Below are 25,871 nucleotides of genomic sequence, written 5' to 3'. Positions count from 1 at the left end.
AAATAACAGACATAAAGCTTAGAAATCATCTTGGAAATAACTATCAGCCACAGATAATTAAAGCAGCACATTTCCTACAGAAGCTATTCTGAATATTCACAGTGACAAGTCCAGGCCCCTTTCCTTTTAAATAAAGTAAATTCACTGTCAAACCCCTAGATTATATTTTATTATATCTAATAGAACTTATTTTTATTAAGCATGAACATTTAAAATCAGAAGGAACATGTTTCTAACTAGGAAATTTTTCCTTTAGATATTTTCTGCCAAATATTACTTACTTAACACAATCTGTTACACTGTATATAATCTTCAACTCTGCAGATGATTGCATCTCCTTTATATTGCCTGTCTATAATTTTAAACAATTACTACAGTACACTCCAGGGACTATATGTGCTATATAAATGGACTCTGTCTCTTTCTCCAGCCTTGAAGCTGGGCAAATGCAGACCTTGTAGGCCTGTAGGGTGCAGCCTAACAGGTTCTCAGGTGTTTATCACTTTATTTTAATTTTGTAGTATTTTTCCTCAAGGAAAAGGATTAGAGAGAATATATCTGTTCCTCACACAAGACTGGGAGGAGTGCCTGTTCCTGAAAGCCAAACTAAAAAACCTTACAATTCACAGAGTATCTGGTAGAGTCTAGCCTCTGTAGTGGGAAATAAGTAGCTCTAGACTAAACACTGCTCAGGTTTTGCCAAAAAATCTAAAAAACAAGACTCAAAGGAACCGAATTGTTTTTTAGTAACTTGACAGTACCCTAGAGTAAGAATACTTAACAGGAAGACAAAAGTATCTAGTAAACAAGGTAAAATTCATGTGTGATACTGAATCACAAATTATTAGACATGCAAAAAAGTAGGAAAAAATATCAATGAGGAAGAAGAAGAAAATTCAATCAACCAGACCCAGAACTGACAGAGAGGACTGAATTAGAGACAAGGGCATTTCCATTCCAGTCGCACTCCCTAGAGTTATACTCTCTTAATATCTGTGTGACTTGTTGGGATGAAGTTTACGTTATACAATTACTAAAAATGTGCTAAATCAACCAATAATAAACAATATTGGGAGATGTAATGGTTAAAGGTTTGAAATATTTCAAGTATCCTAAGGTTATTTCTTTGGTATGTTCCTACCACATTGAGAGAAAAAAATATTCAAAATGCCAATTAAGTTTACTCATTAAAGAAAGAAAATAAAATACTGTCTACAGGGCTTCCCTGGTGGTGCAGTGGTTAAGAATCCGCCTGCCAATGCAGGGGACATGGGTTCAAGCCCTGGTCCTGGAAGATCCCACATGCCGTGGAGCAACTAAGCCCGTGTGCCACAACTACTGAGCCTGTGCTCTAGAGCTCAGGAGCCACAACTACTGAGCCTGTGTGCCACAACTACTGAAGCCCGTGCACCTAGAGTCCGTGCTCTGCAACGAGAAGCCACCGCAATGAGAAGCCCCCGCAATGAGAAGCCCGCACACCGCAACAAAGAGTAGCCCCTGCTCGCTGCAACTAGAGAAAGCACACGTGCAGCAACCAAGACCCAACGCAGCCAAAAATAAATTAATTAAATAAATAAAATTTAAAAAAAAAGAGTAGGAATATACCAATCTAAAAAAAAAAAATACTGTCTACAACAACTCCAAGGTTTTGTAAAGGCTTTGAAGTGATAAAGTAAAATTTTAATGAATGCTTGAAAACAGCAACAATGAGCTTTTACATTGCTTTCTTTTATTCTAAAAACTGAGGTTTTAATGAATTTTGTAATTATGCTTATATATTTCGTAGGTCAGTTTACATCTTTGTGTTTTCCTACTGGTATGTGAGTAAATGTATTCCACAACTGGCTTATAGTGTGAAAGTTAAATATTAAAGAAAACTTCATCATAACTGGTTTCATGAAAAACCATTACTTTCATACATGGAGTAAGAAACTATTGAAAGGCTGTATTTATATAATACTATATTTGAATATTTGAAAAACTACCTCCTAAAACTGATAAATCAGACATTTTTCAAAACTAAAAACTTTCGTCATTTGGAAGATACTGTTAAGAAAATGTAAAGGCAAACCACAGACAGGGGACTATATTTGTAAAACATACATCTGAGAAAGGACTTGGAATCAGATATACAAGGATATTTTAAGACTCAATAATAAGATGACAAGCAATAAGCTAAAAAAATTAAATAAAACTAAAAAGTCAGTAACTTTGATGAACACTTAACCAAAGAAGATATACAGATGGGAAATAAACCTATGAAAATCTAGTCTTTAGGCTAGTGAAGTTAAAACCACAATGAAAGTTCACTGAACACTCACAAGAATGGCTAAAATTAAAATGACAGGGCTTCCCTGGTGGCGCAGTGGTTGGGAGTCCGCCTGCCGATGCAGGGAACGTGGGTTCGTGTCCCGGTCTGGGAGGATCCCACATGCGGCGGAGCGGCTGGGCCCGTGAGCCATGGCCGCTGAGCCCGCGCATCCGGAGCCTGTGCTCTGCGGCGGGAGGGGCCGCAGCGGTGAGAGGCCCGCGTACCGCAAAAAAAATGAATAAATAAAAAAGACAATATCATGGATTGATGAAAATATACAAGAATTATCATACATTGTTGATGGGGATGAAAAATGGTACATCTATCTTGGGAAACAGTTCAGCAGTTTTTTAACGTTAAACATATACTTATCAAATGATCAGGAAATTCCACTCTATGTGTTTACCCAAGAGAATGAAGACATATGTCTACAAAAGACTTGTATGTAAATGACTGTAGTAGCTTTATTCATAATAACCCCAAACTGTAATAAACCAGTTATTCCCCCAACTGGAGAATAGATAAATTGTGTATATCTACACAATGAAATTCTAATCAGCAATAAAAAGAAATGGACTACTGGTACATGCAACAACATGAATAAACCTTAAAATAACTACGTTGCTATACAAGAACTCATACTGCATGATTCCAGTTTTATGAAAATCTAGGAAAAGCTAACTTATACAGACAGAAACCTTATCATTAGCTGCCAGGAGCCAAGAGGTAGGAATAGGAGATTAACTATAAGAGTATATTAGGGACATGGGGGTGGGGTGTTGGTGATAGAAATGTTCTATATCTTTTTTTTTTTTTTTGCGGTACGCGGGCCCCTCACCGCTGTGGCCTCTCCCGTTGCGGAGCACAGGATCCGGACGTGCAGGCTCAGCAGCCATGGCTCACGGGCATGGCTCTCCGCGGCATGTGGGATCCTCCCCAACCGGGGCACGAACCCGCGTCCGCTGCATCAGCAGGCAGACTCTCAACCACTGCGCCACCAGGGAAGCCCTGTTCTATATCTTAATTGTGATGGTGGTTATAAGGACATAAACATCTGTCAAAAATTCATAGAATTTTCTGCTCAAAGTTGGTGAATTTTATATATGTAAATTACATCTCAAAAAAGCTGCCCAAAACAGATACCTAAAGCAGGGAGAAGCACAGTATTCTTTGAGTAGGGTGATTTGTAGAAGTAAATAGAATGAATCAGTCCTAAATAAACCCTCTGCTTAAGTTCTGTCTGGGCACACACAAATGAAGACCTTCTCTGTGGTCACTGCCTTGCTGCACACTCCTTTAGAAGTAGAAGTAGGGAAGCAAGGTAGTGTGGTTAATTCATTCTGGAGTTGTCAGGGACTAAATAATGCTTACATTATTAGGTACTTTCAGTAACTGTGAGTAACAACTACATACAAACTCTCAAAACACTTTTAAAAGGCCTAGGTACATTCAATGCTCTTACATTCAGTGATTAGACAAAAACACTTATATGATATTAGCTAGTTTGTATACTTCATTGTTTAGAACTACCCTGTGTGCCATTATTTCATGACAAAAACAAACTAAGAAAAATTTGTTGGATTATATTTGGTTAAGCAACTTTTAATTCATGATGTGGGTATTTCAGCTGTTCATTCATCAAATCTTCATTTTAACAATAAAGGAAAAGCTATAAGGTCTCTGCCTTTTAATATCTCTTTGTTAGGAATTAAAATACTCTACAAGCTTTAACTAAATTCTTCAACATCAATCACCCTTTACATAGGAAAAATTCAGGTTCCTCTGACTGAATTATGGAGAATTAACTTATTCTTCTGGAGCATTTTATTTCACATCCTAAGTATTTTAAAAGTGTAAAAAAAGAATTTATTGCTTATATAACTGAATATATAGGTAACATAAGAAATGACAATTAGCCAGGAGTTTTTAAAAGATGTTTTATAAATAGAGCAAAACTTCTTGATATTAAATTTTAAAGTAACTGAAAAACTGTGAAATCAACTTGCAAAATAAATACTGTACTTACAGTTTGTTGCTGTCTGAAACTGAGAAGAAAGTGCCTGAGTAACTGAATTCCAAAATGTGTATAAAATTTCAGCGTGTCCATCCTATGACCCAAAAAAAGGGATGTATTATTTTTTTTAAATTACAATGGATAAGACATAGCATTGAAAAAGTATTAAAAATGTATTTCAGTCTATCAAACAATGGAATTATTAAGTAACTAAGTAGAAATATATAGATTAGTCAAATCATGTCTCATGTCATCATCCTTCTCTGCTACATACTAGCTGTGTGAGCTTGGGCAAGTTGCTAAATCATTCTGTGCCTCCCTGCCCTCTGTAAAATGGAGATAACAGTACCCACACTGCAGGATTATTACAAGGACTTTAAAAGTTTATTAAAGTAAACTCTTGGGACAGTTCTTGACATATAATAAATCTTCAGTGAATGTTATTATTATTACAATTATTATCATCATCATTTTATATACAGAAGGCAATTTTTGTTACCATAAGAAAATGAAGAACAAGCATGCTTAGACCAAGAGTGACCACCAAGATACAATTCACCAATTACGAAAGAGAACTGCCTGAAGTATAGACACAATTTTGTTTTTGTTTTTTTAAGTCACAGGAATTCCTATTACTCAGCTTAGCAGGATACAGTCACTCAACTATTAATACATATTTTAGAAAGTAATTACTAAAAGGAAAAGATAAAGATTAGTTTAAGTGTCATTTGTTAAAACCGGACAAAGTATTTTAATACTGTTAAAAGAAAACGACACTTACAGAAATTCTACCAAGCCCTTTAAGGTACTTCTACATGTGTGATAATATTATATCAAATTGCCGTTATTCTATTTTTGAAGTACAACAATGCCAATTACACATGGTTCACCCTAGTAACATAAATATGTATAATGTTCAAATATGACTACTGTCATAAAAAAGAATAATTAGGAAATTCATTCATTCTGCTTTAGTTTTGTACTTGCAAAGAATGAAATTCTACTTTTCAAGGTTATAAGAAAGAAAATGAGCAATGAAAAATACTGATTTCTCATTTTTATGCCTATGCATATATCTATTTTCCTTGTTGTTTGTTTCTTTCATAAGTTTTGTTTTGAATTCAAATGGGTATTGTGTATCATAAAAAGGCAAATCAAATAATTGCTAATTTCTTATGCAGTGATCACAAAATAGATTCAGATTACCAAGATTTTATGCAATATGTGTATTGTATATCAAACACTTTAAAGTGGATGTTTTTCCAACAAGGACCTACAGCACAGAGAACTATATTCAATATCTTGTAATAACTTGTAATGGGAAAGAATCTGAAAAAGAATATATATACATATATAAATAAATGAGTCACTTTGCTGTACTGAAACTAACACAACATTGTTAATCAATTATACTTTAGTAAAAAAAAATAAAGTGAATGTTTTTCATCATATTAAAGAACCATTTTAATACATCACATTAACAAAATGAAGGACAAAACCACATGATTATCGCAACTGATGCACAAAAACGCATTTGACAAAATTCAACACACTTTCATGATAAAACCACTCAACAAGCTAGGAACAAGCTAGGTAATTACCTCAATATATTAAAGGTCATATATGAAAAGTCTACAGATAACAACATAATGGTAAAAATCTGAAAGATGTCTAAGATGCAGGAAATTTGGTGACTATATATGCTTCTACATACACACACATACATACACTTTAAAAAGTAGACTTGGGTCAATCTTGCTTAAGCATACAGATACAAAATTCTCACATATAATAGCAAATTGATTTCAGTATTTGAATTATCTACCTCAACAAGTAGGATTTATGTCAGCAAGGTACCCATCATTAAATATTAGGAAATATATTAATATAAGAGCCCAATGTCTCCAGAAGGAAATCTACAGGATCATTTAGCTGAGGTAATAAAAGGCAATTAATACCCTTTAATTAACAAAATAATACCCAGTCCTCATATGTTTTAAGTTCATAGAAAACAATGCATGAAACTATTCTTATACTTTTAAAATTATGATAAAAATCACAAAATTTACCATCTTTACTGCTTTTAAGTGTACAGCAGTGTTAACTCTATGTACCTTGATGTGCAACAGATCTCTGGAACTTTCTCATCTTGTAAAACTGAAACTCTAAACCCATTGAGCAACAACTCCCATTTTCTTTCTCCCCCCAGCCCTTGGAAACTACCTATCTACTTTCTGTTTCTAAGAATGTGACTACTTGAGATACCTCATGTGAGTGGAATCATACAATATTTGTTTTTTTGTGTGACTAGATTATTTCATTTAGCATGATGTCCTTAAGTTTCATCCATCTTTAGCATGTAACAGAATTTCCTTCTTTTTTAAAGACTTAATAATATTCCATTGCATGTATGTATATACGTGTGTGTCTGTGTATCACATTTTCTTTATCCCTTCATCCATCGTCAGACACTTGGATCGCTTCTATCGCTTGGCTGTTATGAATAATGCTGCAATGAACATGGCTGGGCAAATCTCTCTTCAAGATCCTGTTTTCAATTCTTTTGGATATACTGTGTATCTCCAGAAGTGAGATCGCTGGATCATACATTAATTCTGTTTTTAATTTTTTTGAGGAACCTCCACAGTTTTTCTTAGCAGCCGCATGATTTCACATTTCTATTAACAATATACAAGGGTTCCAATTTCTCCACGTCCTCACCAACACCTGTTTTCTGTTTTGGAAATAGTCATCCTAATGAGTGCAGTAATACCTCATTATGATTCTGATTTGTACTTCCTGATGATTAGTGGTGCTGATCATCTTTTAATATGCTTGTTGGTCATTTGTATGTCTTCTTCAGACAAATATCTATTCAAGTCCTTTACACACTTTTTTAGTTGAGTTGGGTGGTTTGTTGTTGTTGAGTTGTAGGAGTTCTTTGTATATTATGGACATCAACCCCTTACCAGATATATAGTTTGCAAATATTGTCTCTCATTCTGTAGGTTGCCTTTTCATTCTGTTGTTTCCTTTGTCGCACAGAAGTTTTGAAGTTTGGTGTAGTCCCATTTGTCAATTTCACTTTTTGTTGCCTGTGATTTTGTGTCATATCCATGAAATCACTGCCAAGTCCAATGTCATGAAGATTTCCCAATTTTCTACTCTGAATTTTATAATTTTAGGTCTTACATTTAGGGCTTTAATTCATTTTGAATTAATTTTTGAATACAGTTTAAGGTAAGGGTCCAATTTCTTTTGTTCACACATGAATATCCAGTTTTTCCAGCATCATTTGTTGAAGAGACTGGTAATATAAAGTTTGTGTGACCCTTTGTATTCTATATACCATTATTTGTTTTATTTTATCTGAAATTCATACTGGCGCTATTGCTTTCACTTGAGAAATGTTTATCAGTCTATTTTTATTCTTGTCATGTCACTGTTTTTTGACTCTTATAAACAAAGTATTCTATTTTTAAACACTGTTTTACCTTTTAATAAGAAATTATAAACCAAATATGTTTAATTAATAGGTTGTTTCTGCTTTTATCATCTCATTTTATGCTTTCTTTGTGTTTTCTTTGTTCTGTGGATGATTTTTGTTAGCTTTTATCTTCTCTAGAGGCTTTTTCTTTTATTTCTTTTGGATGTGTCATTATCTATTCCTACAACTAACCATAAATTCCTTTGATGCAAATCATCTTTGTAATTCACAGAATTACTGAAACAGATTTCTAGAAATAACAGGAATTCTTCAAGGCTTTTTAGAATTGCCAAAGTAAACAAGAAAATTCTAACTCCTAGACATGACCTTTTGAAAGAAAACGTAGGGTCCCAGATAATCTGGCTACTTCTTCCTTTTTAGTGACAAGTCACTCAAAACTTCTAAGCCAAGAAGTATGTACTTTTAACTTAATCAGAGAAGAACTCAAAGTGTCCATGCGTTAGAATGTATTTGAACGTTGGCTAGGAAATTAACATTTTCTGAATGTCCATTATGTAACAGGCACCACTGAATGTTATCTCATTTAAACACTACAACAACCACCAGAATGTAAGCTCCATGACAGCAGAGGTCCCATTTTGTCTTTCTTACCACTCTAATTTCAACATCGAGAATGTGACCAGGACATAATAGGCACACAATAAATATTTACTGAAAAAATGAGTGGAATGATCTTATAAGATGACATTTTTAGTCCCTTTCTAGAGTGAAAACAAAGGACAAAGAGAAAAGGTGACTTGCTTAGAATTATACAGAAAGTAGTACAGTAGTACAAAAGTAGTAGAGCTGGGATTTGATCTAAGGTTTGTTTGACTGATATATTAAAGTATTAGTCCCCTTTAACTTGACTTACAAAGCCTTATATGACATGACTGTCCCAGTCTACTTCTCTTGTTACATACCACTGAGGTCAAAGATCCAACCTGCACAAATTCCTTCAGGTTGCTGAAGGTTCTTCTGTAGTTTCTCCCAGTTACCGGCTTTTAATCCAGCACCTTCATCAGAGTCAGTTTAGGTGTCTCTTCTCTTTGTTCCCCCAGGTTTGGTGCACTCTGTTATATACATCTATAGCATCCCATGTTCCCCACCATAATTATATTTTCCTATTTAAATATAGGAAAAGAGCGGTGGTTAAGAAGAGGAACTCTGAAAGTAGGATATTAAGGTTCAGATCCAGTCTCTACCACTTCTAGAACCTGTGGGGCATCTGAGCGAAGACAATCTAGGCCACTAAATATGTACAAATCTCTGGCTTAAGAACAAGATCTAAGCTGGAGAAAGAGATTTAGGTGTTATCAGCATCTGGAGGTGGTAGAAACTATTAACATGTGTGAGCTTTTCCATAGATTGCATGTGGCATGAGAGGAAAAGAATGTTGTGCATAGGACCCAGGGGAAAAACACTACTTAAAGGTTGGGGAAGAAATAATTTAGAGTGGAGAAAGAGAAGTGGTCGAGTTAGTTATTAAAAAAAAAAAAAGATTGGTCACAAGTTAGTGATTGCTGAAACTGGACAATGGGTACACAGAGAATCACTGTCCTATACTTTGGTTCTGTATGTTGGCTTCTGTTTGAAATTTTATGAATAAAATGTTTTAAAAGGAAGGGTAGGTGGAGAAGGAGGAATCAGTGAAGGATTCTGAAGAGATGTAGTATCTGTGAAGGAGGAAACCAGTATTAGAAGTAGTTATTACCTCTAAGGAGTGAAGTAAAAGAATCTTAGAAGCGAGTAGAAGGATTTGGTAGTTGGGTCATTAAAATTCCTTTAGTAACAACTGTTTCAGTGGAGCAGAAGCTTGATTTCAGTGGTTTGGAGCAAAACTGAAACAAGAAAGTAGAGATACAAAGTACCTTATGGAAATCTGGGCATGAAGGGAAGAAATACTTTGAGGGAGATACAGGACCAAGGATTCTGTTCTGGTTTTGATTTTAGATGGTAGATCCCTGGGAGGAAGTAACTGGGAAAGGTTGATATTGGAGAAAGCAGAGAATGTCCTAGATAAGGATAAGATGTAGAATGTGAACAAAAGTAGAGGGGTAAGTCTGAGAAAAGAGAAGATACAATCAACCTCTATCTTTGATACAGAAGGGGAAGGTGAGGATCAGTTCAGATAAAGATTTTATAAGACACTGAACTTAATGAGACAAGGTCAGAGGGAACCAGACATAACTAAGTTACGATCAAAATAGAAGCGGCAGTAAAAGATTTAGCAACAAGTCTGTGCCAGAGATCTCTGTGAAGAGATCACATTGTGAATGAGAAAGCTTGCAGACTTGATCAAAGAAACCAAACAGATGTGAATTTTATATTAGTTCTTAATCATCTTCTGGATAAAAGCAGAGGGATCCTGGGGAAGCAAATATAAAGCAAAGAAAAAAGTTATCTTTACTGGAAAATAGCCTTCAGGGAGAACGATTTTGCTGTGTCTGATTAAAAAAGAAGGAAGGTACAGAAATTCAGAAGGGACTTGAAGATGAACATCACAGTACAAAATGAAAAGCCAGAAGAACTTCAGTTAAAATCAAAATGTTGGCTTTTATATGTATATTGTTCAAAGATAAAGCAATATTTACAGTACAATCTACTTGTTGTTTTTTTAAAAATGGGGGCTTAGATAAGGTGGTAGTGGGAGGAAGTGAAAAGTAGTCGGATTTCAGATACCTTTTGATGATAGAACAGATAGGACTTGTTAAAATGCATAGAGCTAAATATTATAGGAAAACCACATACAAAATGTTAACAGAAGTTATCTCAGGCTTCCCTGGTGGCACAGTGGTTAAGAATCCTCCTGCCAAGGCAGGGGACACGGGTTCGAGCCCTGGTCCGGGAAGATCCCACATGCTGCAGAGCAACTAAGCCCGTGCACCACAACTACTGAGCCTGTGCTCTAGAGCCCGTGAACCAAAACTACTGAAGCCCGCATGCCTAGAGCCCATGCTATGCAACAAGAGAAGACACCGCAGTGAGAAGCCCGCGCACTGCAACGAAGAGTAGCCCCCGCTCACCGCAACTAGAGAAAGCCCTCACGTAGCAATGAAGACCCAATGTAGCTAAAAAATAAATAAATAAATAACTTAATTTAAAAAAAAAGAAATTATTTCTGGGCGATAGGATTAAACATGATGTTTCCTTTATTCTTTTTAATTTTTTGGAAGAGTAATTAAGATAATCTAATTTAATTCTAAAGACACGAATAAATTCTTGATGTAAAAAATTCAATACTGAAACACACATGGTAAAAATTTAAAGCTTCTCTTCAAACTCAAATCCCTTATCCCACACTTTTCCCTAGAGATCACTGTTAAACTACAGTGCTAAAGGGTTTTAAAACCCTTTCTAGAGTTCTCAACCTTTCTTTTCATATTGCCCCTCCAAAAAGAAAACTAAATAATTAATTATATACATATTGTATAATATGTAATAATTATATAATATGCATATTATATACATATAATAAGCATATTATATACAATAATTATATACATATAATATGTAATGATACATATTATATAATTTTATAATATAACCACTTAATTTAAATTTAACTTAGTTTCTCCCTGATGACAGATGCTAAATACTAAGGAGTAAGATTTTGTATGGTAGGACTGAACTCTGGAGACCACAAGCCAATGTAATATATAAGACGTTTTTGTGCCTCCCCTCTCCCTCCAAAAAACAGAACTTTTTCTCCCTCTTGGGGTCAATATTGCCCTTGTTGAGAACGCATGGTGGACTGGTATTTTAAATAGATTGTCACTCAAATTAGATTTAGTATGAACCACGATCTCCTCCAAACTTTTCCCCTGGCTTCCCTCACCATATTCTCTTTGGTTTCATCCTCCTCTTGAGATACTCCTTGTGGCCTCCTCTATTACAATGTTTCCCAAACTCACTGAATGTAAATATTTTTAAATATACATTCTAATATATGTTTACCTATTTGTTTAAAATTATATACAAATACCACTGTATTAATAAAATATGTGCAATATAAAATGTATGAAAATAGTTTAAAGGATAAAACTTGTAAAAAGGACAGGCAAAATTTATAACTATCTTCTTACATGTCAAAATGTATACACACTTTGGAAACCAGAGTTCTACATGAGTTTTATATGTTGCATTTTCGAGGTAGATTTCTTTTCTCTCTATAGCCGGTCTTTCCCATTACCATGGCTTTGATTGCCAATATGAGCCGATATCGTCCAAATTTATGTCTCAAGCAGAGGCCTCTCTTCTGAGCTCCAGACTCCCATATTAAACTGCCTAACTGACATCTTCACTTGGATGTCCCATGAGCACCTGAATACAGAGCTTATCTTCCCTCCTAAATGTGCTCTTCGGTTTATGCTCTCAAATGAAGTTACTCCTATCTACTAGAACCCTGTCAAACCTGAACTAATGATATTGTCCTTGATACCTTCTCCTCCATCTCACCACTTTTAATCCATCACTAAGATTTGTCAGTTTTATCTCCTGAGTAATTCTCAAATCACTGCAATTCTCTCCATTTTCATCGGCATCAATGTAAATTACTGTTATAGGCTGAGTTTTGACCCGACACAATTCATATGTTGAAGTCCTAACCCCCCCATACTTGAAAATGTGACCATATTTTGAGATAGGTCTTTAAAGAAGTAATTAAATTAAAATGGGGTCATTAGAAGGTCCTTATAAGAAAAAGAAATCTGAAACACAGACACATACAGAAGGAAGATGGTGTGAAGACACAGGGAGAAGACAGCTCTATGGACATTTGTATACAAGTCTTTGTATGGATATATTCTTTCATTTCTCTTGGATTAATTACTAGGGGTATATTGCTAGGTCATATAATATATGTATGTTTAACTCTTTAAGAAACAGCCAAACTGTTTTCCAAAGTGGTTGTAAATTTTACACTTCCCTTCAGCAGTATATGAGAGTTCCAGTTGCTCCATACCCTCACCAACACTTGGTATGGTCAGGTCTTTTAAATTTTAGATATGTGCTTAATCTCTATCACTCTATCTCTAAAGTGTCTATTCAAATCTTTGGCCTATTTTTTTTTTTTTTTTTTTTTTGGTGATACGCGGGCCTTTCACTGTTGTGGCCTCTCCCATTGCGGAGCACAGGCTCCGGACGCGCAGGCTCAGCGGCCATGGCTCACGGGCCCAGCCACTCCGTGGCATGTGGGATCTTCCCAGACCGGGGCATGAACCCGTGTCCCCTGCATTGGCAGGTAGACTCTCAACCACTGTTCCACCAGGGAAGCCCTGGCCTATTTTTTTAAGCTGGCTTTTTTTGTTTTCTTATTGAATTCTGAGAGTTCTTCAGACATAAGTCCTTTATTAGATATGTGATTTGCAAATATTTTCTCCCAGTTTATTCCTTATCTTGTACTCTCTTAATGGAGTATTCTGCAGAACATAAATTCTTAATTTAGAGTAAGTCCAAAATATCAATTTTTTTAATTTATGGACAGAGCTTTTGGTGTTGCATCTAAGAAATCTTTTTCTACCCCTGAGTCACAAAGTTTGTTCTGTTTTCTTCTATAAGTTTTAGAATTTTAGGCTTTACATCTGGATATCCAAATGTTTCAGTATCACCTGTTAAAAAGACTACTGCGTCAAGATAGAATTGCCTTTGTAACTTTTTTTGAAAATCAATTTTCCACATATGTGTCAGTGCATTTTTGGACTCTCTATTCTGCATCAATGATCTATGTCTCTAACTTCATGCCAATTCCACATTTTCTTGAATATGGTAGTTAAGTCTTGAAATTAACAGGTATTGTTAGCCCTCCAATTTTGCTTTCCTTTTCCAAGTTGTGCTGGGTATCCCAAGTCCTTTGTATTTGTTTGAATTTTAGAATCAGCTTGTCAATCACTCCAAAACACCTGTTGGGATTATACGTCAATTTAGGAAGAAGGGACATCTTAACAACAGCAAATCTATCAACACATAAATAAGGTATCTCTATTTCCTTAGGTCTTCTTTAATTTCTCTCAGCAATATTTAGCATTTTCAGCTTCCAGATGTTCAACTTTTGACACATTTACTCCTAAGATTTCATATTCTTTGACGTTACTGTATATGGAATTATTAAATTTCAATTCTCAATAGTTCATTGCTGATATTTTTTTTTTGGCGGTATGCGGGCCTCTCACTGTTGTGGCCTCTCCCGTTGCGGAGCACAGGCTCCGGACACGCAGTCTCAGCAGCCATGGCTCACGGGCCCAGCCGCTCCACGGCATGTGGGATCTTCCCGGACCGGGGCACGAACCCGTGTCCCCTCTATCGGCAGGTGGACTCTCAACCACTGTGCCACCAGGGGAGCCCTACAACTGATTTTTGTATATTGACCTTCTATTCTGTAATCTTGCAACATATCACTTATGAGCTCTAGTAGCCTTTTTGTAGATTCCATCGAGTTTTTAACATGGATAATCTTATCATTTGTATATAAAGACCATTTTACTTTTTCATTTCCAAACTGGAAGCCTTTTATTTCTTTTTCTTGTTCATTGCACTAGCTAGGAAAATGCTGAACAGAAGTAGTGAGAGCATAAAGAATCCTTGTCCTCTCCCAAATTTTAAGGGGGAAACATTCAGTATTCACCATTGTATATGATTTTACCTGTTCATTGTTCCTAAATGCCTTTTATCAGGTTGAGAAAGTTCTATTCCTAGTCTGCTGAGAATTCTTATCAGAAATGGATGTTGGATTCTGTCAAATACTTTTTCTGCATGTATTGAGATGATCATGTGGTTTTTCTTTTTTAGTTTGCTGACTTTCCTTTTCCAATTCCTCATTCAATCCTCCATAATTTTCAGCCTCTCATTTGTTCCATACTCGTCTGTATGCTGCGTTCTAGATAATATCATCAATTCTAACTGCCAGGCTAATTCATTTCCTGGTTTTACGTAACATCTGTTTAACCTATCTGAATTTTTTATTTCAATGATCTAATTTTTAATTTCTAAATGTTCTATTTGGTTCTTCTTTAAACCTACCTGATCATTTCTTAAGTCACTTATTTCTCATTTTTTATTCCATTCTTTATTTCGAAAACATATACAGGTATTCTAGATTCTTTGTCAGTTAATTCTAACATCTGAAGTCCATAGTGTCCTTCAGAAGTTCTTTCGGAGTCTAAAACCTGTCTTGAATCGTGTTTATTTTTCCTGCTGACTCTCAATCATGCTTCTAGTTTATTTATAGGACTGGTGATTTTTAACTGTGAGCTCATAGTTGGCTGACCTTAACATGTGGAGAATCCTAATAGCTAAAACTAGAAATGCTTTCCTCTTCAGGGGATCTGCATTTGTTTGTGAGAGTAGGTACTGTTACCAACCAAGGACCATGTCTGCCGCAGTCACAGGTCTCAGCTTAATGCAAGACTATCAGGTTCGTTGTTCCACCTTGCTAGAGCCTAGTGAACTGATCCCATCATTGACATGGACATTTGACTGCAGGGCAACTCCAGCTTTTGCAATGACTTAGAGCTCACAAATCTCCACTACAGTTTCAACTACTTTATCTGCTTATGTATATCTGTATATACATATGCCCCTCAGAGATTCTCTTACTTTCTGCAGGGCCAACAGTGCATTACAAATTATGCTTTTCTTGGGGCTTCCCTGGTGGCGCAGTGGTTAAGAATCTGCCTGCCAATGCAGGGGACACGGGTTTGAGCCCTGGTCCAGGAAGATCCCACATGCCACGGAGCAACAAAGTCCATGTGCCACAGCTACTGAGCCTGAGCTCTAGAACCCACAAGCCACACCTACTGAGCCCGTGTGCCACAACTACTAAAGCCCGTGCTCCGCAACGAGAAGCCACCACAAGGACAAGCCTGCGCACTGCAACAAAGAGTAGCTCCTGCTCGCTGCAACTAGAAAAAGCCCGCGCGCAGCAACAAAGACCCAGAGCAGCCAAAAAAAAAAAAAAAAAAAAAAAAATTATGCTTTTCTAACTTATCTAAAATTTGTTTTACTGCAGGGAGAGGGCCTTTAAAAATAACTGGTCCCCATGCTAGTAAAGCAAAAATCTAACCTTTATAGGTAAGAGAATTTATTGACAATACCTGACTTAGACATGTAACTGGCTGCCACTTGATTTTTTAATCAAATTGCGATGCCACTGATAAATGAGTTCAACATTTTTCTCATAATATTAAAAAGATTCCTAATTTGGGTGCCCTACAATTTTTTCTGAGTCTTAAATGCTATAATTAAATCATCTGATACATCTAAAAGGGCAAAAGAAAACATTCTTTTTCATAGTTGAAATCCTCGTTAGTACTAATAGCTGTGCAAAATGGTGAACACATTCCAAATATAGCCTAATGCGTCCTACACACATGATTAAAAGATTCTGTTCAATGATAAAAAATGCTGGCTTAGAAAATGAAAGTATCATATCTACACTCGCACATATAGCTAAACTGGCTTAATTCTGCAGATGAGAATCTACAACCTGTATTCCACCGTATGGATCCTGAATAACTTCTCAATAATTTGCTACACTCACTTTCAAAGTGTTATATATAGTACTGATGATTATACAGTGATACTAGAACTTTTAACAGGTTTTAAAAGATACCAAAATTGAATTTCTCATGTCTAATGAACAGTCTAGAAATCTAATTTAAAATGAGAAGATTTATCCATTCAAGTAATCTTTGGAAATACAATATAAAAAGGGGAAAGAAGTATATCCCACACTTAAATGCCATAAAGAATTAATATGATAGGTATAAAGGTGTCTGCAACTTTACAGTATGAACTGAAAATAACAGGCTAATTTTACAAGTTAGCCAGAACATTTATTAAATTAAGCAGAAGCAGCATTAGTTATCTTAATTAAGGGAAAGTTTTCAAAAGGCTTTACATTAACACTGTATTCTTAAGATTTATTATACTTGATATAATTGGCCCAGTTTTATTTTATACTCAGTGCATTTATGCCCTCTTTACGCTATGATGTATTCTTTATAACATGATAAACATCTACTACAAAACCTCCTGAACTAATAAAGCATTCCAGAAACTATCATCATGTAGGTTTTTTTCTCCTCTTGTACATACCTAAGATTAGACTCTGAATACTAATATGTACAGTTCTCTCTATCATCTGAAATCAGATATCTTAACAAACAGCAAGGCAGATTTGGCAATATTAACCTCAAAACTAAACGTTTTTAAAGTAAACCCATTTTTTTGCATACTAAAAGAATATAAATGATTTAACAATTCTCACAAGACCTCACAGAACAGAATGAAGGAAAACCATCCTCGCTGTTTTTATGACTACAGAATTACCAAATGTTAGATCATAAACCCATGATTCTTTAGTAAAGTGAGACATATAATCATGACACATTCATAGTAAATCCTTGATACTGCCTTATTTAAGGAAACAAGATTTCTTAAATTTCTAATTCTCAGCATGAATATACATGCATATCATGTTATTAGAACTGTTTAAAAAAAAACTGACCTTCTCACACAGTAAGGTTTTTTATTACCATGCACATGGTAACTTTATGACCCCTAAATAAAAGTTTCAAAGTTTAAAAAAAAAGACTGAAATAATAATCATGATAGAAAATTAATGAGCCCATCTCTGAATTAAGTCTACATTATCTAATTTTCCTTCAGAAAACCTCAGCTTATAGGTAGTATTACCACCTCCATTTGATATGTGATGGTCTTAAAGATTATAGGACCTATCCAAGGTTGCATAATCAATGTAGGAAATCTTAGCTCTGTCTGATACCAGGGCCCAAGGACCCAGCTCTTAATCACTGTACTGTCCTGCCTTTAACACTATTTGAAGAGGTATTCAGAAATGTAACCTTGAAACTATTTGGCTGTCCAAATGCTAAAAAAAACTATACTTAATCCTATAAAAATTACCTTAGAATATTTTAAGATATTTTAAGCACTTGGATTGACTGTAACAGATAAATTTTAAATAATGAGCATGGCAAGGCAGTTCATTTGCCTACAGATAAAGTCTTAGGAACTTAACTAATCAAGTTTCTCCCATAAATATAATTGTTTTTAAAAAATCCACAGGGAAATATAAATTAAATCAATGAGATACCACTACATACCTATTAGAATAGCTAAAATCCGAAACATTGACAATATCAAATGCTGACAAGGATGTGGAACAACAGGAACTTTGTTTCTTTCTAATGAGAATGCAAAATAATACAGCCACACCGGAAGACAATTTGGCGGTTTCTTACAAAGCTAAACATAGTCTAACTATAAGATACAGCAATCACGTGCCTTGGTATTTACTCAAATGAGCTGAAAATTTATATCCACACAAAAATCTGTGCATGAATGTTTGTAACAATTTAAATCATAATTGCCAAAAAATGGAAGCAACAACACGTCCTTCAATAGGTGAATGGGTAAACAAACTAGGTATATCCACAGAGTAAAATATCAGTCAGTGATTAAAAAAATGAGCAATGAAGACACGAAGAAACCTTAAATGCATATTACTAAGTGAGAGAAACCAGTATGAAAAGGCAACCTACTGTATGATCCCAATTACATGATATTCTGAAAAAGACAAAACTCTAAAGACAGTAAAAAGATCAGTGGTTGCCAGGGGTTAAGGAGATAAGTGGGAGAAGGATGAACTGGTGGAGCATAGAAGATTTTTAAGGAAGAAAAACTACTGAACCTCTTTTGCATGATACTATAAATGGTGGACGCAGGAAATTATGTATTTGCATAATGCATTATGCATCTTGCATTGGTATAGTACATTTGTTACAACTGATGAACCATGACTGATATATTATTAATAATTAAAGTCCATAGTTTACATTAGGATTAGCTCACTATGTAGTACATTTATAAGTTTTGTATAATGCACAAGAGATGTTATGATAACCTAGCAAGTATCAGATGTATTTTCTGCTCAATTTTTTTGTACACCTAAAGCTGTTCTAAAAAATAAAAATCATTACTTTTTAAAGAAATCTACAGGTATTGAACTACAGCAAAAGAATAATAAATTACAAAAATTACTTAACAAAGGAAAATGTAAAGTACTGTTTTGTTTTGTTTTGTTTTGTTTTTGTAGAAAAGAAACAAGTTGGCAAGAAGTCAAACACGGAAATTCCATCACACTTTATAGTTAATTACAGAAGCATTAGAATCAAGTGGTTTAAAACAAAGAAACCTGGAAAATTAACTCTTAATTTTCCTACTTGACATGAAATTAATAGTGTAATTTCATTTATATTTAAATTATAAACCAAAGAGAAAATATCTATTAATTTAGCTTTCAGTGAATTTCAAAATGTGGACTACAACTTATAAAAATGTAATACAGGGGCTTCCCTGGTGGCACAGTGGTTGAGAGTCCGCCTGCCGATGCAGGGGATATGGGTTCGTGCCCCAGTCCAGGAAGATTCCACATGCCGCGGAGCGGCTGGGCCCGTGAGCCATGGCCGCTGAGCCTGCGTGTCCGGAGCCTGTGCTCCGCAACGGGAGAGGCCACAACAGTGAGAGGCCCGCATACCGCAAAAAACAAAAAACAACAAAAAAAATTTAATACATAAATTTAAAAAATCTGTTCTGGTAGATTGCAATCTAAAAAAAAATTACTTGCTAGAAATTATCTGCCTAGGAAAAAAGCATTACTTTCTACATAGATATTGTAGAAAGCATATGACATAAATTCTAAATCATTTCATCTTGAATTATTTACACTGTTTTCATTTTTAAAAAATATATTCAGAGGTTTAAAAGGCTAAACCACTAAATTAAAAAGAACTTTCAATACCAGGATATATCCTTAAAAATCTTGAAGCTGCAAAAAAAACCTAGTAGTGTAAGAACATTCTGTTTATAACATTTTCCTCAAAAACAGATTACAAAATGATTTAGAGATCTTGGTTCAGAAACTGCTCTTCAATGACCCAAGATATATACCATCACCTACTCAAGTTTAAAATTTTATGCAGATTTTAAGGATTATTATTTGGGCCTCAAATCATTGTAAAAATCCTATACTTTTTATAAAGGTTCTACTGCCACTGATAATTATTTTAACTAAATAATACTCTTACACTGTAGTTATATAATTAGCAAAAATATCTGTTTACAGCTTTTTAACGAAGGAAAAGACTAAAGAAATTATAGCAAATATAGTAAATTTTATGTGCTATCTTTGCAATTTATGACATATTTTCCTTAGAGTATTTTTACTTCTCGTTTGTCCTAGAGTTCCCAAAATTGCAGGGTCACAAGTTATTCTGGACTTTCCAAAAAAGATTGATCTATTCTGAATATAGATGAGTATACTGAATCCCAAGAGGGACTAAATTTTTATTCATAAATATCACCTTATAAGAAAAAACAACAACTAAACTGTAAAGTTACATTAAAATTTATAATAAATGTAAATATGTATGTGTGTATTGTGTACGACTACTGTCTTAAAAAACGTAAGAAGAATATTTGGAAGAGCAATCTTCTCTGGCTTTAATTAAATAAGAAATATTTTTAAGTAAATGAAAAGGACGAATACAATGAAAGCATATATCCCTATTCCTCATAATCCTTTTTAGTTAGAAGTAATTCAGATGCATTTAAAACCTCGCCCAGTGTTCATCCAGTATAATAACTGTTGACAAGAACTGATATGTGAGTTTTTATGTAGAAACTTTGCCCGATGCAGCAATATCACAACAACTTTCATATATAACATACAGCAGTCTTAATTATATTAATTAATTATATTCATCATGCTACACATTACATTCCTAGTATTTATTTATCTTGTAACTGGAAGTTTGCACCTTCTGACTGCCTTCATCCAATTTCCCCTTCCCGGCTCCCCTCTGGCAACCACCTGCTTGTTCTCTGTATCTGTAACTTAATTTCTATTTTGTTACGTTTGTTCATTTGTTTTTTAGATTCCACAGTATTTGTCTTTCTCTGTCTGACTTGGTTTATATACTGTTACTATAACACATCACAGCCACAAGCAGGACTATGTACTGAGTGCTATGAATCCTCCTAGCAAATCACCAAATTTGGGGGTGGTTTTGGAGATCCCCAACACAGGAAATAAAATATTTAAAATTCTGAACTACAAAGTAAACTACCTACACCTCGATGATAGAAACTTAGAGAATCTTTTTCTTTGGAGCACTAGGTGTTAAGATTTAATGAACAGAATATCTAGTTATTCCATTCATCACTATCAAAAACATATCAAAATGAATGAATAAAATGTAGAGTCAGGGATTTCTATGCATGGAAGGAATTCTTGTGCCCACGAGGCCAGTAGATTGGTAGATGACAGAAGGGAGACTTTAGAATATGAAAAAATAATACATTAAAGTGCTTTATAGGAAAAATTAACAACTGAATGGATTGTACCATCTTCAGAAAAGACTTTATAAGGCATTATAACAACCACTAATTAAATCTCTTATATGCCAAAAATTTTTATCTTATTCTCTATCGGGACTTTAAAAAACTTTTACAATAAATCATTTATATTATTAAAAAATGGGAAATTACTATATGCATTTGAGAAATTATTCTATAAATAGTATTAGCTAGCATCTACTCAATAAACAAACATGCAAAGAAAATTTGTGGTTGTCAAGAAATATACTTCCCTTTAGCTATCTAACACGTAGCCTCTCTGTCAGACAGGAACACAAATAATGCTGGCTCATTATCTTCCTGCATTCTTTTATAAAGAGATAAAAATACTTTCATTTAAACATACCTTAACTATTTCTTCAATGAAACAAATGTGAGAGACAGGGTCTCTCTTCTTGGCTAATATTTTTTGCAGATGTTGTACCTAAAAAGGGCAAAGAGAGGGAGAATGTATATAACTGAGTATTTTCAAATGAAACAAGTATTAAGCATAGGCATTAGAAACATTAAGGGAAGGGAAAAGACATTTTGCTAGAGCCCTTACATATATTATAATTAGCTCATGTAGGTATTCTGAACTCTCAGAGATTTTAAGAAACCTGCCCAAGGTCACACAATTTAGAATAACCAGGAATTAACCCATAATTAATGTTATTTTCACTCTCTCAAATATTTACCTGGCCACAAACAGTAAAAATATGATCCACAAGTTTCTCCATATTGGTCCAAAGGGAAGCACGAAACGCTGCAGTGTTTCCTGGGGCTGGCATGGTAGATCGTCCAGGTGCCCCTGGTATGAGCAAGAGAAAAACATGAAAAATAAAAATTTCCAAATATAACAAAATGTACTGATACGTTATTATGAAAAGCACATACAGGCTAAAAGATGAGAAGTTCCTTTTTGAAGAAATTATAATTTCTCATAAGTGACATAAAAAAGAATCTTAACCTTTTGTGTTTAAGAAAGGAAAATACGACCACACACACACACACACACACACACACACACGCACCCGCCCAGGAAGGATAATACAGAAAACAGGAATTAATAAGAAAGGTTTCCTAGAAGGAGGAGTTGAAGAGGTGGGAGGTAGTACCAGGTGAAAGGAACAGGAATAAAAGCGGTGAGTCTCTGTGAACCATACAAACGTCTTATATGCTGATGTTTCAAAATAAATTTAAATTTTAAAAGAATAAAAAAGCAAACTCTAAAACTAAATACAAACAAATACAGTAACACATAAAACTAATGGTACTTCAAATTAATAATACAACCACCACACACAGGAAAATAATTAATTCAAGTAATTTTTAATTACAGCATCCTGACTTTAGTAAGATATATTTTAGGGGCAAAAAAAATCACAAAGAAATATTGTATTTTACTTAATAGATGTGTTGCTTGATATTGTAATATTGAATTACAATATATTCAATATTCAAAATTCAATATTACAAAATTATATTCAATATTCAAAATTACAATATTACATATATTCAATATTATATATATTATATATATTCAATATATAATATTGAAACTAAGTCTATTTTAGAATGGTGCAAATGAAGGTTCTCACTATAAACAGAACGAAGATACAAATGAGTAATGGGAATTGGAGGTATCTGTCAATTCTGTTCACTAAAGGACAGAGAGATGACAACTCCTTAATAGAAATGAGCATGCCTGATATCCAAATTTCAATCTCTATGCACCATTCCCCAATAAAAGAAGCCAAGGCTTACTGAAGAAAAAAGTGATTCCGTACCTGGAGCGGTAAAAACAGAAGGTGAACCTGGTGCATACTGGGCCAGAGAGCAAAAAAAGCGTTCAAAGTTTGAGGAAAGAAGCATTCCGAAAGTCGACAGAAATAACAAGATGGTGAATAGTTATTCTAGATAATAAAGATATTACAAGCAAAGAAAACTAGAGACCACTACCTCATGAACACAGATGTAAAAAGCCTCAACAAAATATTAGCAAATAAAATCTAAAAATGTATATAAAGAATTTTATGCCATAATCAAATGGGATTTATCCCAGGTATGTAAGCCTGGTTCAACATTCAAAAACCAGTTTACAGGGCTTCCCTGGTGGTGCAGTAGTTAAGAATCAGCCTGCCAATGCAGGAAACACGGGTTCGAGCCCTGGTGCAGGAAGATCTCACATGCCGCGGAGCAACTAAGCATGTGGGCCACAACTACTGAGCCTGTGCTCTAGAGCCCGCGAACCACAACTACTGAGCCCTCATGCCATGACTACTGAAGCCCACGCACCTAGAGCCCGTGCTCCGAAACAAAGAGAAGCCACCGCAATGAGAAGCCCGCACACCACAACAAAGAGTAGCCCCTGCTCACCGCAACTAGAGAAAGCCCGCGTGCAGCAATGAGGACCCAACACAGCCAAAAATAAAATTAAATAAATTTAAAAAAAAACAGTTTACATAATCCATCACATCAGCAGACTAAAAAAAGAAGAATCACATTAATACATTTGATCATAGTTGACAAAATCCAACAGCCATTAATGGTAAAAACTCTCAATAAACTAAGTATAAAGGGAATTTTCTCAATTTAATAAAGACTATCTATAAGAAGCCTGCAGCTAACATCATACTTAATGATGAGAAATGTTCCCATTAAGATCAGGTACAAGGCAAGAATGTCCCCTTTCACCACCACTTTTCAACATTATACTGGAAGTCCTTGCTAATGCAGTAAGGCAAGAAAAGGAAAGAAAGGTGTATACTGGGAAGTAAGACATAAAACTGTCTTTGTTTGCAGATGGTACAATCATCTGTGTAGAAAATCTGAAAGAACCAATCAAAAAAGTCCTGGAATTAATCAGTGATTATAGCAAAGTTGTAAGATACCAGGTTAATGAACATAAGTCAATTGCTTTCCTATATATCAACAATGAACAAGTGGAATTTGAATTTGATAACAAAATATCATGTGTGTTACCCCCCGGCCAAATGAAATACTTAGGTATAAATAAATCTAACAAAATAGGTACAAAATCTTTACGAGGAAAGCTACAGAACTCTGATGAACAAAATCAAAGAGGAACTAAGTATATAGAGAAATAGTCCATGTTCATCGATGGAACAATCAATATTGTCAAGATGTCAGTTCTTCCCAATTTGATCTATAGATTCAAGGCAATCCAAATCCAAATTCTAGAAAGTTATTTTTTGGATATCAACAAATGGATTCTAAAGTTTATATCGAGAAAAGAACCAGAAGAGCCAATACAATATTGACAAAAAAGAATGAAGTTGGAAGACTGACTAGCCAACTTCAAGACATTCTATAAAGCTACAGTAATCAAGACAATGTGGTATTAGCAAAAAAGACAAATAGATAAATGGAACAGAATAGGGAGCTCAGAAATACACCCACATAAATATAGTCAAATTATCTTTGAAAAAGGAGCAAAGGCAATAAATTTGGCAAAGGTAGAATCTTCAGCAAATCATGTTGGAATAACTCAATAACCACATGCAAAACAATGAATCTAGACATAGATCTCACATATTTCACCAAAATTAACTCAAAATGGATCACAGACCTAAAAGTAAAGTGCAAAACTGTAACACTCATAGGAGATAACAAAGGAGAAGACCCAGATGACTTTGGGTATGGCAATGACTTTTTAGATACAATACCAAAGACATGTTCTATGAAAGAAATAACTGATAAGCTGGACCTCATTAAAATTAAAAACTTCTATTCTGGAAGAGACAAATAAGAGAATTAGAAGACAATCCTTAGACTTGGAAAAAAAGATATTTGCAAAAGACACATCTGAAAAAACTGCTACCCGAAATAAAAATTCTTACAACAGTAAGAAACACCCCCAATTAAAAAATGGGCCAAATACCTTAACAGACACCTCCCTCACCAAAGAAGATGTACAGATGGCAAATAAGCATAGGAGAAGATGATCCATATCATACAGCATCAGGGAAATGAAAATTAAAACAACACTGAGATACCATAACATATCTATTAGATGGCCAAAATCTGGAACAGTGATAACACCAAATGCTGGTGAGGATAGGGAGCAACAGAAACCCTCATTCACTGACGGCATGAACACAAAATGGTCAAGCTAGTTTGGAAGACAGTTTGGTGGTTTCTCACAATACTAAGCATACTCTTACCGTACAATGCAGCAATTGTGCTCTTTGGTATTTACCCTAAGGAGCTGAAAACTTATGTCCACACAAAAACCTACACAAAGATGTTTACAGCAGCTTTTGTTCATAATTGCCTAAACTTAAAAGCAACCAGGATGTTTCACTAGGTGGATGGATAAATGAACTGTAGTACATCCACACAATGGAATATTATTCAATACTGAAAAAAACAGAGCTATCAAGCCATGAAAAGAAATGGAGGAGGGCTTCCCTGGTGGCGCAGTGGCTGGGAGTCCGCCTGCCGATGCAGGGGACATGGGTTCGTGCCCCGGTCTGGGAAGATCCCACATGCCGCGGAGCGGCTAGGCCCGTGAGCCATGGCTGCTGCGCCTCTGCGTCCAGAGCCTGTGCTCCGCAACGGGAGAGGCCACAACAGTGAGAGGCCCACGTACCACAAAAAAAAAAAAAAAGAAATGGAGG

The 25,871-nt window shown here is 35.0% G+C and overlaps 1 protein-coding gene across 1 annotated transcript in view; it reads right to left on the bottom strand.

Annotated features, from left to right (window-relative positions):
• COG5 (component of oligomeric golgi complex 5) overlaps positions 1-25,871 on the bottom strand; it is a 284,025-nt gene that overhangs the window by 99,536 nt on the left and 158,618 nt on the right. The window contains exons 9-11 of the mRNA XM_079930906.1: positions 21,927-22,039; positions 21,596-21,673; positions 4,338-4,419 (exon numbers count right to left, since the gene is read on the bottom strand). Coding sequence (XP_079787032.1) covers positions 4,338-4,419; positions 21,596-21,673; positions 21,927-22,039 — 273 coding nt within the window. The remainder of the gene's footprint in view (positions 1-4,337; positions 4,420-21,595; positions 21,674-21,926; positions 22,040-25,871) is intronic.

The sequence above is a fragment of the Stenella coeruleoalba genome (genome assembly GCF_951394435.1).
Source record: "Stenella coeruleoalba genome assembly, chromosome: 9".
NCBI lineage: Eukaryota > Metazoa > Chordata > Mammalia > Artiodactyla > Delphinidae > Stenella > Stenella coeruleoalba.
The sequence above is the reverse complement of the archived record's forward strand: the minus strand, read 5'-3'. Positions and strand labels throughout refer to the sequence as shown.